Here is a 17,834-nt window from a genome sequence, read left to right on the forward strand (position 1 = left end):
GTTTAATGTAACTTGATAGTATCTTTATATTGAGCCTATTGAATTTTCGGCATTGTAATTGTGTATATTGAAAGTCGGTATTTCCACATTTTGGCCGGCTATGGGCCAGGGAATATCTTCCAAGAGTTAATAAATGAGGCCAAGATTTTTCTCGATTATGAAGATGTTTGGACATTAATGTTGGTGTGAGGGTCACATCTCACCATGTTCCCATCTATTTGAGGGAGCGGCTAGCGTTCATCCACCTTGTTTCACAAAATTTCCTTCATATTTAACAGTGGAATGCTTTGAAAGGTGACACAAATAATATGTCACAGGAGGGTCCCAAAGCTGCCTTATCAGGCCTGTCTTTGTCTGTGTGTGTTTGCTGCGTCACACCACAATTTGAACTCATTCACAACGTTTGATCAAATATACAACTGCCCTGTAGTGAAGAATGAATGAAAGGCACCCAGAACTGGGGTGCTGCCTGTACGGGTGGGCCCGGGGGCGGGGGAGCAACACAGTAATGGCTGCCTGGGCGAGCCGCAACTAGAGCCAAATTTAGGGGGGGGGCTACTAAAAATTTCAGGGGGTTGCTGATTCGTCCAGCAATATGCAGAGTGGAGATGCAGGGGCTCTAAGAAGGTTAGAAAACACAATAAAAGCCTTGTTAGCAAGTAAATGGACTTTTAAAGACACACACGACGGGTGGGTGTTGCCTGGGACATTTTGCGTGGTGGGGAACAGGAGCCCACGCAACTGGACCGCCACTGGAAGTGACGCAAAGGATGAACACGGGTGTGTGGGGAGAAGGCAGTTGGGGTTGAGGCTTTGTTTAACCCATTGGACGCTCATGAGGCATAGTGGAGCTGAGCTCGTCATAACCGCCACTGGACGCCCGCGCGGGGATAATTCTCCTCCTCTGCGGGGTGTTCCATTGAGTGGGTGGAGTCGTGACGAGCTCAGCTCGTCATGAGCACAGCTCCACTGTGCAGCGTGACGAGCTCAGCTCGTCACGAGCACCGCGGCGCCGCGCGCGCCCCCCTCTCCCCCGCACCGTGGGGGCATTAGCCCCGCGGGGAAGGGGTTAAACACCTGTTTGAAGGCCAGAGCAGGGGTGAGCTGAACTCTTCCGCTCAGGACACCACATCCGCCTCCTGCCCCCTTTGCTCTTGGTTAGAGCTGCCTCAAAAACAATGTTACCTTGTGTAATGTAACTGGTGCTCATGTAAAGTACCCCAATACCTTCAGTCAAATTATGTAAAACTGCTAAAAAATAAAAAAATAAAAAAGTTAAAGTTGTCTTCAATTTCTCCTGCCCCTTCTGGACCTGCCTAGTCAGATCTCAGAGATTCCAATCAATCTGTCTCTGTGCCACCTTGGGAATAGAGCCTTCAGGTGACCTACAAAGCCACCCAGGATCTGTGAGTGCAGGGAGAGTACACACAGGGCTGATCTTTGCTAAAATTGCATCTCTTGGGCACTTTTAGTGTGAGGGGGGAGCAGGGGAGTCTTTATTTTCACAGGCCAGCTTGTTCCTGTGCCAGGAGAGACGACTGCATAGAGATGCGGCAAGACGTGGCGAGGAGGTGAGTTTTTTTTTCTTGACCTCCTCTACCCCTAACCTCTACCCTGCCACCCCTGATCTGTGCCAGCCACCACTGATGATAACAGGTCTTGGCTCCTGCACTGCCTCGTAAAAACCCGGACAGACCCTTGGCTCGGCTCTGGCTCAGATCGTCCTGGTCATTTCTTGGCTCGCACTCCTCTACTTCTGTTGGAGGTCTGCCTACTTTTCCACCAACCCAACTCTGCTCTTACTACTCTAGGGGGTCTTGCCTCTCTAGGAGATCTTACTTTTAAAGGAGTTGGGAACTTCACTTCACTGACATAAAAAGTGTCATATTTTGGGCCTGGGTAGGCTTGTGGTTGGCACGGACACATGTAGACACTTATAGCATCTCTCATCAAAAATTCCCCAAAATGACTGGCTTCCCTCCAAGGGGGCTTTTAGAGGTTTTTTGGTGCTAGGGGCTGAAGGCATGCAGGCTGCTGTTCTTGCTCTTTGTAGGGTTCTCCACCTTTTTGCCCATGTGGTGGAAGCCGGCCCCAGGGCCCAAGCTATGCACCAAGGGGTCCCAACGAGGACACCTCTGGCATGCTTTTCAGGTCAGCATAAGAGCCGGCTTTGCTCGCCAGTAGGGCAGATGAGCGCCTCAAAATCCGGCTTCAGACCCTCTGTCTTTGGATAAACGAGGACCTGGGTCTGGTGATGCCAGGAAGATCTGCTGATTGGCCAAGCATGAGTCTACAAAATTAGTTTGGATAACTTTTCATGGGTGAAATTGTCCTGAATTTGAACTGTACCTATGATTTCTGCACAGCTTATCTTGGAAGTGTGTTAAAACTCAATGTTTCTTTTGATAATGTTTTGTGTAAATAAAATAAGGCCCGAGTTGGTCTTTCTCGAAGCCACAACTAAAACATTCTGGCCTTCTTTGTGTGTGAGGCTTTTGCTCTGAGGCTCCCTCCACTTGAAAATATGTGCAGACAAAGGTAAGGGCTTCAATCCAATTTAGCAACCGTTGAGTCCCCACTTGAACTATCCGAAATGACAATTACTGTTTAATCTGAACATTTCCTGAGGGCTGTTTTAGCAAACATTTTCACCTCAACGTGCTCCTTGAATAACAGAGGCTGCTGAAAATCCGCAGCAGCTAAATATTGTTACCAGTAAGAGGCTTCATTGGGTCATAAAAAATACCTCATTTGTCATATGCAGCACTCCGAAAAGGCGAGACTGCGCTATTGTGCCGTTATCCGAGATTCGGTGTTCTTTTCCTTCGTATATTTTCATAATCGAGATTAGAGGATCGGCTCGCCCCTCTTTGCATGGTAATACGCTGAATTGAAATTAATAAACCGAGTTCCTCGCTGACCAATATGCTCATTGGAGCAGCTTTACAAGATACATAGAAAATACTTACACAACTGAAATCAAAAGTGGAAGACTATAGTGCACGATATATATTTTTTTTTTTAGAAGTTACTCGCTACTGCACTGAGTTATCTACGAGAATAATAGTGTTTTATCAAGCAGCGCTTATTTTACATGGGGTGGGGGGGGGTCATATAGCACACAGTGTGGTATATGTTATACCTATGCACTTTTCAAGTCAGTTACATAATCATCACAGGGGGTAAGAGACGGTAACTAGAAGTATGCGATTCTACGGTCTTGACGATTTCCGCTTAATTATGGATTTGATGTACTTGTTTAGGATTCCATCATTGTATTGGTAGTTTGCAGATGCTAATAATAAAATGTTAGTCTCTTAATCAAACGGATCAAAAGTTACTAAAAACAAAAAGCTATCACGCATGTTGCTGGGCAGCGGCAATCCTTTGCCTTTTCTTCCTGCATAGTTTAGTCAAGGCTGTTGCATAATAATGCCCTTCCCTGGTGCACAATTCCAGTGGTCATGTCGATAGTGCATTTGCAGCTGTGGGTGCAAAGCATATAGGCCAAACAGAAGGAAGCGGAAGAGACGGAATAAAGACAGAGGCAAGTGAGAATACAGAAAAAAGGGCGGCGAAAGAGGAGATAACATTGCAGAGAGGGGCGACGACAGGGCGAGAAAAGAAAGGGGAAGTGTAAGAGAAGGTTATAGATATAAAGAGAAACAGAAAGTGGAACCAGATACAGCGACAACAATAAAAAAAAGAAATAGATAGATAGATAGATAGATAGATAGATAGATAGATAGATAGATAGATAGATAGATAGATAGATAGATAGATAGATAGATAGATAGATAGATAGATAGATAGATAGATAGATAGATAGATAGATATTCCAACGAGTGAAAAGGGTGAAGTACAAGGGGGAGCTGAGAGAATAGAACAGACTACTGAGAAGGGATGTGGGAAAGGAGGAGGGTGAGAGAACAGAAAAGATAGACAAGAAAGGATGGAGTGTAAACAGATAAAGAGGTTGTTGATGAAAGTGAAAAGACAGGGATAGGGGAGAGAGAGGGGTGGAGGTTTGATAGAGAAAAAGAGAAGGTCAGACAGAAAGCTAGAGCACGGGGGTTGTGTGAGAGAGAGAGAGGAGCACAGGGTAGCATCCTGGGAGGGCAGCCGCTCAGCACCAGGTGTTATCGCGAGAGAATAGCCCAGTGTGTTAACAGCTCGCGCCTCTTCTCTGGTCTCTGTTGGCGGAAGTGTTTTATTTCATGCCTTGCTTTACTGTTTAACTCTGGCTACCGAGCTCATAAAGTAGCCAAGCTGTGCTCTCCGCAGACAGACACCCCACCTCGGACATCTGTAACCGGTCAGGCCGTGGAGGTAACGTTCCGGGCAGAGTCGGGGTGGCCCCGAGCTGGCAGTGCGGCCTGGCCTCGGGCGCCGGGTTTACGAGCCCTTGTAAAGCGCGGCCATTAGCGCGAGCTGTAACCCTTAATACCTCCGCGAGGAGAGGGTGAGAGCGGGGTCCCGTGTGTTCTTCTCGTGACACGTCGTGATGTGCTGTCAGGCGTGTGCGCTGACCCGGTGAGGCCTGTCACAACCTCCCCTCGGTGCGCAGCACCACACCTGCACTGTGGGGCTAGGAGGGCATGTGAGGAGACTTACACGGGCGGGGGCGGGGCCGAGACCGGGAGAAAGGACGAAAAGCAAAGGGAGATGAGTGAACAGTGGAGGAAGAAACCGTGGGAGAAAGAATGAGATGGAGTCATGGAAAGAGAAAGAATGAGATGGAGTCATGGGAAGAGAACGAATGAGATGGAGTCATGGAAAGGAGAAAGAATGAGATGGAGTCATGGAAAGAGAAAGAATGAGATGGAGTCATGGAAAGGAGAAAGAATGAGATGGAGTCATGGGAAGAGAAAGAATGAGATGGAGTCATGGAAAGGAGAAAGAATGAGATGGAGTCATGGGAAGAGAAAGAATGAGATGGAGTCATGGAAAGGAGAAAGAATGAGATGGAGTCATGGGAAGAGAAAGAATGAGATGGAGTTATGGGAAGGAGAGGGTGGAGAGTAAGACAAGGAGAGACCGAGGGGATGGGTCAGAGAAGAAGCTGCAGAGTAAGGGAGGAAGAGATCGGTAATATATAGATAGAAATGTGGGGGAAATGGGGTGGAAAAAAGAATAAATGGAAAGAGAAAGGAAGCAAGAGCTAGGCAGACAGGTAGGTAGGAGAAGAAAAGACAAGAGGGTGGAAGGATGGACAGATGGACGGATTGATGGTTGGGTGTTGGGTAGGTGGATGAATGGCTGGATTAGGGATTGGGCAGGTGGATGGGCGGATTAGGGGCTAAGGGACCGACGGGCGCAAAAGCGTTTCAGCTTCAAGGAGCTCAATTTAAAATGTTTTCATACAATTCACGTTCTTCTCCCATTCACTGTAGTTGGCGATCAGTAACAAATGCGAGAAGCGGGTACACCAGATCGCTACGGCTGGCACAGTATGGAATGTAAGAGGCCAAATTACTATAAAAATAATATTCTAAATGCACCTGCAAGATCAGAGCTATTTTCCGAGCAAAATCGCTGGTTTTCCATTTTTACTTTTTCCAATATGAATGTTGTTAACTTTGACTTTATGAAATATGTTAAAAACATGTCGGTTATATATATATACAAGAAGTCTTGCATTCATCAAAGCTCGGCAGAGATTCCCAAGTCCTCGGCCTTTGAGCTGGGGTCTACGGTCGGTGGATTGACGGGGGTAGGATAGCTCGGTGGGTTAAGACATTCACATCAGGGGTCTGTCTAGAACATAACACTGCAGGCCCAAATTCAGCTCAGTTTTTCATAATTAATTGGATGAAAATGTGATTTTTTTTTACTAAAACGCTTCATTCTGGAGAGGGAACATCACATAAAATTAGCTAAAAATATTCCTGAAATTTCCTGCATCGAAAATTCTTTTTGGTCAGAAACAGAAATATTAGGTATTCCCAAATGGTTTTTTTCCGTGATGCCATTCACATGGTACATTTCTTTCAGAAAGTTACTAAAAAAGTCAATGATAAATTGTCCTTTGGCTGGGGCCTATCGGCTAAGTTAGGAGAAATTGATTTCTTGTTTTTCAGCAAAGCCCTCGAAGTTGGGACTGGCTGCAATCGTTTCTTCCTTTATTAAAACCATACTGTGTAGTGCAATAAAAACGGATTCCGTCCGCCAATAAATACTGCACAATACTAAAACTGTACAAAGCAATCAAAACATGGAAGGTTATTTGAGAATAAATCTACCTGCCTGGCAAACCCGGAAACCAGGCCCTACAGCGCCAAATAGCTGCAGAGGAGTTCGGGAGCGCGCTCTCCGTGTTTGCACACGTTGTTTTATCGAGCACAGACGGGTCTCGACAGATGTCGTCAATAACATGTGTCTTTCAAGGTGCTCTCATAACCCAACTACAGAACATTGCATAGTTTCAGGCTGGAATATATGTATTTGTAGTTAAACAAAAGCCCGCGCTTTTCCATTATATCACATTTATTAAACTGGGGCAGACGCATTTACTGTCTTGTGTAACTAATTTAGTCACATAACTAAATAAAATGTGATATTTGAATTATAATGGCTGTTGATATGTGTACAGTAAACTGTTGAAGTAATACTATAACAATTTAAAAATTACCATAAGGAGGCTAGCGTCGAAAATCGGAATTCGCATTGCTGTGGAATGACAGTTGGGTCTTCTTCCTGGTTTGGAGCGTGTCTGTTGAGTGTGTTGGCTTGTGTTTTTGAGGGTGTCAGCGTGTATGTGTAGTTTAGCTGGTGTAATGTATGCGCGCGCACCCGTATTTGTTATAGAGAGTTTCCATCAAAATAAATGCAAAGCCTGGAAAGTCGGTTTTTTTCCACCTAAACGAAATATCAGCATCGTCATGAGAAATAAAATACTAACAAACAAGGTAGCCTGATACGATGACTTAATAATCTAGCTTCTTCGGAAAATGCAAACCCCGAGATTGAGCGCTGTAATGGCAGAGGAGTCTTTTTAAATCAAACGTGTTAAAAATCAGTAAGTTTAGCTGATGTGTATAACCCACCAACCGCACCTTTGATTTGCAAACTGCCCCCACCGCATGTTTATCCACCTCTGAGGCTGGTGATCGCTTACCTCGCTTGCACCCATGTCATCACCCCTCCCCTCCCCACACACACACACCACCCGCATGTGTCAGCGCGCGCTCACATACCTTCTCTCCCCGGGTGCTTGAAGGCCATGGAGGCTGTGATGTCTCCCCCATGGATGGGGCCGTGATGCGCCAGCGGGCTGCTCTGGGACTGCCAGTGGTGCCCCGGGGGCACGTAGCCCGCGCCCGGACCCCCGTACACCCCGTACTGGTTGGCGGACGTGTAGGCGCAGGCTGGGACGAAGCCGCTGACGGCGGACAGGCTGGACGCGGGCTGTGGAGAAAGAGAGAAATTTCACAGCACCTGCATGCGTGGCACACATGTCCCCACACCCCCCAGGTGTGCTTGTTGAACGCGAGGTGGGATCCTCTGCCTGGGCAGTGACAGCTCTGCCTCCCCCCCTCCACCCCCCAGCACTCTGGGAAAAGGGCTGAGAGGCCCTGGCCAGCTAATGGATGCGGGCTGTTAACATGTCACGCGGAGCTCCAGTGTGAGCCTGACATGGGCCCCACGTCCGCTTGGGAGCACAGGGTTCAGCAGGACCAGGAGCCGGTGTGGTCATAAAATGTGTCGTCTGAGCATCACAAGCAGAAGGGTGGCTTCTGCTGGCGAGAAGGCCAGAATTAATAGGTCAAACTCATTTTCTAAGGAAGGGACTAGGGACACGAAGAAGTTACAGTGTGTGTATATATTTAATATATATATAGACACACACACTGTAACTTTTTCATGTCCCTAGTCCCTTCCTTGGAAAACGAGTTTGACCAGATATATATATATATATATATATATATATATATATATATATATATATATATATATATATATATATATATATATATATATATATATATATATATGTTGGCATTACTTTTTCCTCTTTGGGTTTGGTGCAATGGCAACAGTGGCGAGCATGGCAGAATTGTTGCACGCAGATCAACTGGATTTTTGCCTAATTCGCCTGCTGATTTTCATGCACATCACCTTTCCTGCTTTTCTGTCCGCCCCCTACCCCTCAATCCTTAAAAAAAAAAAAAAAAGAATCTCGCAGCGACCACTGAAACAAAATAAGCTACGGAAAGAACTGTGATTTATACTGACAGAGGGCAGCGTGCTTTGGTTATACAGGGTGGTGGAGTTCAAACAGTGACTGTGCCGCCCTGAACCCCGCAGCTCTTCCCGGAAAATGTCAAATGAAACATCTCTCCCTCACTATCCCCCCCCCCCCCCCACACACACACACACAAAACAAAAACAAAATAGGAGATGCGTGGGAATGAGACACGATGCTCATAGAGGCGCACGTGGCTTTTTTGGGCCATGTATAAACACACCGGGGTGACTCTGGTGCGAGTTTGTCATGCGCCTTAGTGGTAGGAAGGAAATGCCCACCTGGCTGCTGTTTGAATAAACTAAATAAAATACAGCAATATAAGGGGCTCAGTGCCCCCCCCCCCCCCCCACCCTCCACCTCTGAATCCCGGTGCCACTGCACCTGCTAAACCGATGAAATGGAGACAAACTATAGTCTGCCCCCTCGTGACCCTGCGCTTACCTGGGGGTACTTGATGTCGGCCTCCATGACGCCCTTCTCGAGGCTGTTCAGGTTCTGGCCGCTGGAGAAGCCGCCTCTGTTGACGCAGGCCCAGTCCTCCATCTTGTGGGGGTAGACGGAGCCCTCGGAGCCGGCCAGAGCCCCTGCCAGAAATCATAGCGACAATAAACAGCGTGACCACAACTCACAACAGCAACCATGACACAAATGATGACGTCAACATCAAGTGCGTTCGCGAGGCTGCGAGCTCTCCACTGAGTCAGACGCAGGCCCCCTACACTCGTGTGCTATTTACATTGAGATACTAGGAGTTGTAGCCTCTTCTCTTGTGGGCCAGAGACTTCAGCGAAACTTGGCCGAATTCTGAAGGCGCACAGATAAAATGGCGGCAATGGGGTTGTGTGTGTACGTGTGAGTGAGTGAGTGTGTGTTTGTATGTGGCGGGTGGCAGGTGCATTAACGAGTGTCATATTTTTCCCACAATAAAAAGAGCCTAAAGCTCGCACATAACAGTAAATTAGAAAAAAAGATATGATACGATTCCATCTTCATATGTCAGCCATATTATATAGAGCTGTGGGTGTTGTGTGATGCTATGTTATTATGTTGTTAAGTGAGTGCAGCTTCTCGCGCTAGTTGCAAGGACCCCCAAGATGCCCGAGTCCTTTTTTCACACATCAGAATCTCAAGTGCACAGCTTTGTTGAACAGACTCTGTTATACTCGTCACTACTCTCACAACATCACACTCCGACATGTATGCACAGTTGCGAACATGTAAGCATACACACACATGTTACCACTTCAAAAATCTCAACAAGTCCCCCACCTTCAATCTACCTGCTGCTGCGCAGCGTTCACGCTCGCGCCACGATCACCGCGAATCCGCCATTTTCCAACTGATTATTCAGCGGGTTTTTCTGACAAACGCCCGTTTAAGTATTTCATAATCAGACACGGCTATATTTATTGCCAGATTTTCTTTTCAGGAAAGCGGTGGACTGGGGAGAGCAGAGCGTTTACAAACTCACCTTGTCCACCGTTTAAAATGCAACGGTGTATATTCCGCCCCTCTCTCTATAAAACGCAGTAGAAGGTTTAAATGAAACACCCTCGGCCGGGGAAGGTCCCCGCGGGGCCCCAAAGTGTAGCACTCGAGGCCTGTGTGACTACCCCGTGCAAAGTTCTGCGCAGTTTTCAGAGGTGGCGGAGTCACCTCTCGCTGACACAGTTTCTTCTCGGCCTACAGTTTAGAATCACTCTAGCTACCCTAGCCCTGACGTTTTGTGTATTTAGTATAAAGCGGTGTGATTTGAACGGTGGTGTAGCACACTGAACCCCCACCCACCATCCGTAGCCTTATCCGGGTTCGCCGCACCTATCTACAGCAAGGCCCGGGTGCAGACCCTGTCAGGGCCTGGGAAGCTAGGGGCGGAGGTGATGGCAAGTAACTCAAACCCACCGTCTCCAGGGTGCGTGTGCCCCGTGGCAAGGAAGACACCCCTTATACGTCTGTGGCATCTTTGCAGCGCTTGAGCTAGGCGCTGCGGTACTGCAGAAATACCGCCCCGGTTACGAGTAATCTTCTAGCGACGAGATTCACCCCAGGCCCCTCAGACTCGGAAATACTAGGAGCATGTGCCGTGCCTTGCAAAGCCGCGGGATCCGAGGACACATGTTGCGTTTCGGAAACCACAAACTCCGCTACCTGTTCCTGTGTAATCTCTCCAAAAGCTGACAAGGCTGCGGGCGCCCTCGGGGCTGTAAAGTGGTGTTGTACAAGTCTCAATGAATCTCCGTATATCAAAAATAGATTTCATTTTTAGAATGCTTTCAATTTTAAAATATTGATTTATAACATGTATTTGCTTTTCTATACATCTCTGGGCACTTTAAATGTTTGGCAATGTAAATTTGATTTCTGACATTTGTATTGCTTGAAAGCCAAATGTATCTAATTAATTATACGTTTACTGTTTTATTACGCTTGTGTCGGATTTTTTATTAAAAAATCTATATTCAGGCCCAAATATTCTGTGTGATATATACACACACACACACACATATATATATATATAAATATATATATATCAGAATCCTTCCCGGTGTATATAGCGTATATATGTGTCATATATACGTGTCATAATATTAAAACACCATATACAATGTGCAGGACCGCCAAATTTGTTGCACAATAATATTTATTATTAAGGTATATCATGACAAATATTACAAACTTAAAACCACAGATTTTTTTATTTTTTAAACAGCAGACATACAATTTAAAATATGAAAATGGCTAATGAGATTCGTGCCGAGCAGTTGTGATAAGGAGTCTGAAAGCGCTCCCGTGGTGGTGTCACATTTAGGCTCAACAGCGCTATCTCCGCTTATTTTGCCACTTCGTTACACTGACATGGGGTGCAGAGTCAGCCCAGGTGCGGTGCAGGGATGTGCTACAATTACGGTGAATAGTCTGCGAGGCCTCCATGTCCCTCGAATCATGGAGGCAGCCGGTTCCGACCCCGACCAGCCTCATTCACGCACAGACCCGGCCGTCCGACCACAGTCGATACAGGGAAGGCGCGGCATGGCGGCAGCGTGGGAGACCCGCGCCCCTCCGAGGATGTGCGCCTGATCACGCGGCGGGACTCTGGCAGACACCAGTGCGAGCTGCAGTGACCCGAGTCCGGGGACAGACTCCACGGGCGGTAGAGTCTTCCTCCCGAGTAGAATCACAGCGTCCCGGCGGAAAGCTGGCATCAAGACAGTGCACCGCAAAGGTTTGAAGGCGCTGCCCGTTACTGCAGCGGAAAGAGGTGACTGCCCCGACGCACGTCCACAACGGGCGTGGGCACAGGGTGGCAGCACATACTGGCTGCCCACCTGCCCCAGATGTGTCTGACTCAGAACATGTCTGTCCAGGACAGAGCCTGGCATGTTAGCCAACAGCTGATATCCAGCTGAAGAGCTTAGAACAAACAGATTATGGGGTGTTAGGACTTAGATTTAAAACACTCCACCCCGCCATATTACTGGAAATGTTGTGTTTGGAAGGTCGGGGTGTGTTCCATTGACTCGTGTTGAGGCCTAGTTGGTCTGAATGGGACAGACAGCTTGTGCTACCTTTATAAAGTGAACTTAATTCCTCGAAGGTTAACCAGGTTTTCTCCCTTTTGGATAGGACCAAGGCTGATTTAAACATTTTTGGTATTTTATTAAAGCATTATAGTGCTTCATAACCCTGAAGATGTCACAAAGCACTGAGATTAGCATTGGGTTCCTGGCGCCCTCTGAAGAGCACAACTGGCAGCATGTTGGATGCAGTATAGCCTACATGAGAGACAGTGGGTGAGGTGTATGATGGTCACATACGTGCTTCAAACAATGCGCAGTGAACAACCCTACACATATGAAAGGGTATTTGCAGAGTGCAAGAATAGTTGGTCACCATTATGCACGCTTTTTTGTTCATCTGTATCATGCAATTATGTGAAAAGGTTGGGTGATTTTCTTATTGAATCATGTTCCATATATTACCGTTGTGCATAAAGATTAAGCTTCCGCCAGCTCCTGAGTCTTTGAAGGGCTGCTGGTCTTGAGAGGTGCCACCACCAGCGTAGTGGTCTTGTGTGCTGATAGGTGTAGAGTTTACGTTGAATGAGTGGATGAATTCCATGGGCTGCACCCTCTGCAATAAACAGTGCTTTAAAAGTGATCTGCTAGCCACAGGCCACGGGGGCTACGATATTACAACGGTACCTGTGTGTACTGGCACAGACAAGATAAAACCTGATGCAACAGACCACTTCAAAGGTAAACACAAGTGGTTCAGTTAATTTAAGTAGTTCTACTTAACACTGTGTTGATGTTATGTCAGTGTATGTCACGTAGCTGTAACTTACATTGTTTTTGCTCATGCTGAGTCATATTAAGTTTTACTTTGTAAATTATTATATCAGTTTATGTTCTGGTCTGTCACATTAAGCAATGGTGTGTTATTTCCCGTTATAAATGTTGTGTCACCTTTCAGTGATAGTATGTGGAGTTGCATCATAGTATGTCATTTTAAGTCCAGTTGTGCCATGTACCTGCATTATCCTAGCTCTGTTAAATATTATGTGACATAGCTCCGAAATCCAAGTGCTCAAATTCTGAAGATGACGTGGGCCACAGAAACATGTTTTCAGGGATAATCAGTCAGACAATGTCAAAATGCTGGGGTTTTAACTTCTCAACGCTAGTGAACCAGGGTTTGTTGCTTAGATCTCAAACTGTAGGGGGAGTGACAGAAGAGCTTTCCTCAGACAAAATTGAGAAAATCATGGAATCTACATGATTCCAAGCAAGATGTGGCTTTTATGATGTAAGTAGTAGACCGAGTGATGATTTAGGAGGTTCAGTAATCTGATCTAAGATTCACTTATGATTGGGAAGCTCTCATCAGATAACATGCTACGACTGAGGGCCTATAGGTCAGACTAGTAGAGCGAGGACATGAGGCCTACTGGATAATTTGGCACTTTTTTTTCTTTCAAGTGTATTTAATATATGTGGGATTTTGGGCTGTTGATCTTCTATTGAGTTTACAAATTTTACATACTGATACTGCTATTAGCCGAAGCCATGTGTTGATTACATTGATTCAAATGTGTTCTGTTCACTAATGATTTTATAACACTTGTGATTGTTTATATTAAGGAATTGGGTAACCTGTGTTATTTCTGTAAAATTGTATTTCTGTGAAATAAATTATTTTGATGGATTGATTGAATCTTTTATCTAACCTCAGGCACCTATATTATTGCATCTTGTGACAACCACACCCCTACCATGGGTGTGTTTTTTATTATCCAACAGAGGGAAGAGGCCCATTTTGCTTGCTGGCTTATGCCTCATTATACTCTTGACACACGACTTCAGCTAAACATTTTAGATGTGCGCCCACACTGGGACACCTGCCAGGAATCATTCTACAATGATCCAGTAAACTTCTGTATCATTTTTATTTTTTAAGGTATTTCATAACTATTTCTGTATTTTGAAACACTGCATCTTAGGGGAGAGTTGTGTAGCTCTTTACATAGCAAGTTTGAAGGCTCAGTAAAGTCTTATTCATCAATGTAAAACTCAGCTTTGGCAAGACTACTGAGAAGGAAGTTAAAGGCTGCTAAGCTATGTATACACATATGTGTGTGTGCATTTATATGTGTATGTATGTACATTTATGTAAACACACACATATGTAGATTAACAGTAACATTTATCTTCTTTGTCATTAGTCTTGCCTGCACTGATGCGTTTTAGGGCGATCCAGTGTTGACGATATATATATATATATATATATATATATATATATATATATATATATATATATATATATATATATATATATATATATATATATATATAAGCTCACGAGAGAGAGACAGACAAACACAACAGGTAGCTGTTTAATATAGTCCAATACTGCCATTGAGGTGTACTAGTGACATAAAAAACCACAAGGTCAAAGGTAAAGTTGTTTAAATGTCACCGAACTCCTAAACAACAATATTAGACTACATTGAACATTCTACTTGGTATGTATATTTTTTATATAACACATTATTATTTAGTTAGCTTGAATAAAAAATTCTCCAAAGTAAAGCTATCAGTGGGCACTGATTAGAATTAGAATGCTAAGGTTTTGTTTACCTTTAATGAACAAATTGTTTTTAAAGCAATGGAGTGTGGTGTTGGTCAGTGGATTTATGTGAATCTGTGGCTGCAGCATTTACACATTTTTATGGATTTGGGGCATTTGCCACATAATTTACTACATAACTTGCAGATTTTTTTGAAAAAATCGCGTTTCTTAATCAAATGGATACAAAATAATGCTGCCAGGAATTAAGGAACATTGTTTGTAATTTTTTGCTGCATAATTTAAACAGCTTTGCCACTTAAATGTGTCTTCTGTTCTGCGTTATTATAGAAACCCTAACAAAGCTAAAGCTCTGCAGAGTGGTTCGGCGATTATGATGGTGAAATCTGTTCTTTAAAAGGAATAATGCAATATTTTCCATACTTCATGGTTCTCTGTGAAATACAGGTTTTTATACTGATTCATTGTATACAACAAACGCACCCAAACAGGTAACACACACAAACAAACAAACACACATATATATATATATATATATATATATATATATATATATATATATATAGCTCTATCAGATAGCTAGATATATAGCTTGACAGATAGATAGATAGATAGATAGATAGATAGATAGATAGATAGATAGATAGATAGATAGATAGATAGATAGATAGATAGATAGATAGATTTTTTCCTCATTATTCTTTTGCATACTGTAAAGATAGGACAGATGCTCACCTGTCTGCTCCATGAAGGTGCGGATCCCCAGAATGTTTGTTACAGAGTGCGCTGAAGGCCAGTGCCTGGGGATGCTGACATGTCCTGTGGACACTCCAGGGTGGTGTCCGCCAACCTTTGTTCCACTGGGAGACATAGGGCCTGTGTAAGGATATTGGTAGATGTGGTTGTAGGGCAATGTGGCCTGTGGAGTAGACGCCTGCTTGGTGCCCTCATATTGCCCACCAGGCTGTGACAGGCTTCCAATTTTGTTCCTCAGAATCCGGCTGATGGAACTGACAGAGGGCACATTGTATTTGTCACATACATTATCAGCCAGCAGTCGGTCCCGTATTTCCCAGGCGAAGATGCCTGGGTCGCCATGCTTGTATTCGCGGATGTGTTTGACTACATTGGGGGTGGTGACCCGGGGCTTACTTCCCCCAATGGCACCCGGCAGGATGGATCCTGTCTCATTGTAGCGGGCCAAGATCTTGCTCACGCAGCCATGTGAAACCCTCAGCTGGCGGCTAATGTCGCAAGGCCGGATGCCCAGCTGGGCCAGCTCCACAATCCGCAGTCGGATGGCATTGGGCAAGGGCCTGCCATTCACAAACACTCCACCGAGCTGGTTTACCTCTCCATATGCTTGCTCTGAAAGTTTTGGGGGGAAAACAATAGATAAATCACATTGAGTCATTACAAAAGGGAAGTATTCATTGTAACTATTTTCTTCTCAGTATAGACTTTCTGGTTACTTTTATGCAAGATTTATGCATGATCCATATAAGAGTAAAGGTAGTCAGGATAGGTAATGACTGCACCTAAATACAATCTCCCATATTCCCTGGAAAATCACTGACTGGGTAAATGAGTTCCATCTAGACTCATTGTATGTAAATGGCCACACATTTTGCATAATATGTATCCCTTTCCTGACTGAGGATAGTGGTCCATACTTTTATGTAGCTAAAGGCACCTGTGTGGACTGATATACTGAGATCACCGTACAGATTTAACTCCTTCTGCTCCATGGTTTATACTGAATGTCAATTCATCATCAATCTATCTGGCATCAACCTGCATTGAGAATAGTTCCTAAACTTCAGCTTTTAGAGGCCTCTCTCATAAGCCACCGAGATGTGTCCACTAAGCAGACACAGAATGCATTTGCCTCCACACTGAAGCACAAGCCGCCTTGTAAGCATGATGCCGTTTCTTTAAAAGGGGCCAACAAATAATCAAGTTGGCACTGCACATCCAATGTAGGGTGAACTAAGACTACCAAACTCGTTTCAAACAGCTACACAAAACAACTGCTGTACGGGGCAGGGTGGAATGTGTCTTCCTAGAGTAATGTGCTTTCCCTACACTGTAGATGTGCACATCTTTTTTTTTTAAAGCTCGGACGTCAGTGTCATGGAATGTTATCAACCTGTAATATCATTTGTGATCAGTATACAGCCTGAACTGCACATGTGCGTGCGCTCGGTGTTTGCCCACCTGTTCTAACACAGATTGTTTCCTTTTGACAGCTTGAATGAGACCCACCTTATAATAACACTCCTTGGAAAAATCTACTTCACATAGAGGAAAAATTATAAATTGGCATTCTTTACTCTGCCTCCGCGTGCACCCTAGCTTCACGGGAAAACTTTGCTCGTTCGCGGTGGTGTTATTACGATCTTGCTGAAGTGTCAGACTTATTAATATCCCACAAAGTAAGCGTTAATTGGATTTCGTTTCAACATTCTATTTTTGCAATGCAACATTCGTACACACACGCTAAATGACGTCATCGCAGAATTCCGTAAATGCTTCTACATTTTTTTTGCTAATTTTACTTTGTACCTCAAACTCCTTTTGCAATGTGAGATCGTATACCGTGGAGGCATATTTAAAATGATGTGCTTGATCTGTCTCTTGTATAAAGAATGCCTTCAATTAACTGCTGAACTTTAACTTCACTTTCCCAAGTTTTTTTCATCCTGATCTAAAAGTGAAACTGCAGCCACATCGAGCCTCCCACAGAACAACACTGACACTCCCACAGACAGCTTCAGCGCCCCGACTGTCAGTGGGGGATCCCTGGCTTTAAGTACCCCCCAGTCTCCCCACTCCAGGGGGCGCCGGGTCTTACCCATGTCCGGAGCCCGGTCCTGGGTCAGACTCTCCTCTCGGGTGACGGCCGCGCTCCTCGGTTGCACCGCACGGCTCCAGATACATAGACAGCGAGGAGGGCCGGGCTGGGCGCGGGGACAAATCACTCCCGAAGCGGGTCCGGCCTGGCCTCCCTCCTCCTCGGCGCGGTGTGCGGGGCAGTGCGCGGGGCAGCAGGGCGCGGGGCCGGGGCAGGTGCAGCTCGCGTCCGCCGGGGGGTGCACTGCGCGGCTCCCATCAGACGCGTCTGCGCCTCCACGTCAGGCCCGCGGGTCAAGGAGGGCGTCCCGGCCTCCTATTGGTCCCCGCCCGTCGCGGCCGGGGGGCTGGCACTATTGACCCGCCCCCTCCGGAGAGAGCCACGCCCACCCGGCTGTAACCCTATCCAGGCAGCGGCGAGCGCCTCTTAAAGAAGCCCTGACGCGTTTAAATATGCCCCCCCCCCCAAATACCTGTCAAAGTATTCAACGGGGCTATCGCAACGGCCTGGACAGTTTAAAACCATGAATGGCGGGAGTTGGGGGGCTCCAATGCTTCCGAACGCCTAAAGGTGTTCTGCTGTGATGACTTTTGGCCTTTTATGAATGCACCAACATCAGAGGCATAGTTATGAATAGTGCAGCTG

The 17,834-nt window shown here is 45.6% G+C and overlaps 1 protein-coding gene across 1 annotated transcript in view; it reads right to left on the reverse strand.

Moving 5' to 3' along the window:
• The window catches only part of PAX1 (paired box 1), a 49,550-nt gene extending 32,214 nt beyond the window's left edge, over positions 1-17,336 (reverse strand). The window contains exons 1-4 of the mRNA XM_078647049.1: positions 17,190-17,336; positions 15,071-15,703; positions 8,690-8,832; positions 7,197-7,407 (exon numbers count right to left, since the gene is read on the reverse strand). Coding sequence (XP_078503175.1) covers positions 7,197-7,407; positions 8,690-8,832; positions 15,071-15,703; positions 17,190-17,193 — 991 coding nt within the window. The 5' untranslated portion in view covers positions 17,194-17,336. The remainder of the gene's footprint in view (positions 1-7,196; positions 7,408-8,689; positions 8,833-15,070; positions 15,704-17,189) is intronic.
• Positions 17,337-17,834: the final 498 nt, after the last annotated feature.

The sequence above is a fragment of the Lissotriton helveticus genome, chromosome 6 (genome assembly GCF_964261635.1).
Source record: "Lissotriton helveticus chromosome 6, aLisHel1.1, whole genome shotgun sequence".
In the NCBI taxonomy this organism is placed as follows: domain Eukaryota; kingdom Metazoa; phylum Chordata; class Amphibia; order Caudata; family Salamandridae; genus Lissotriton; species Lissotriton helveticus.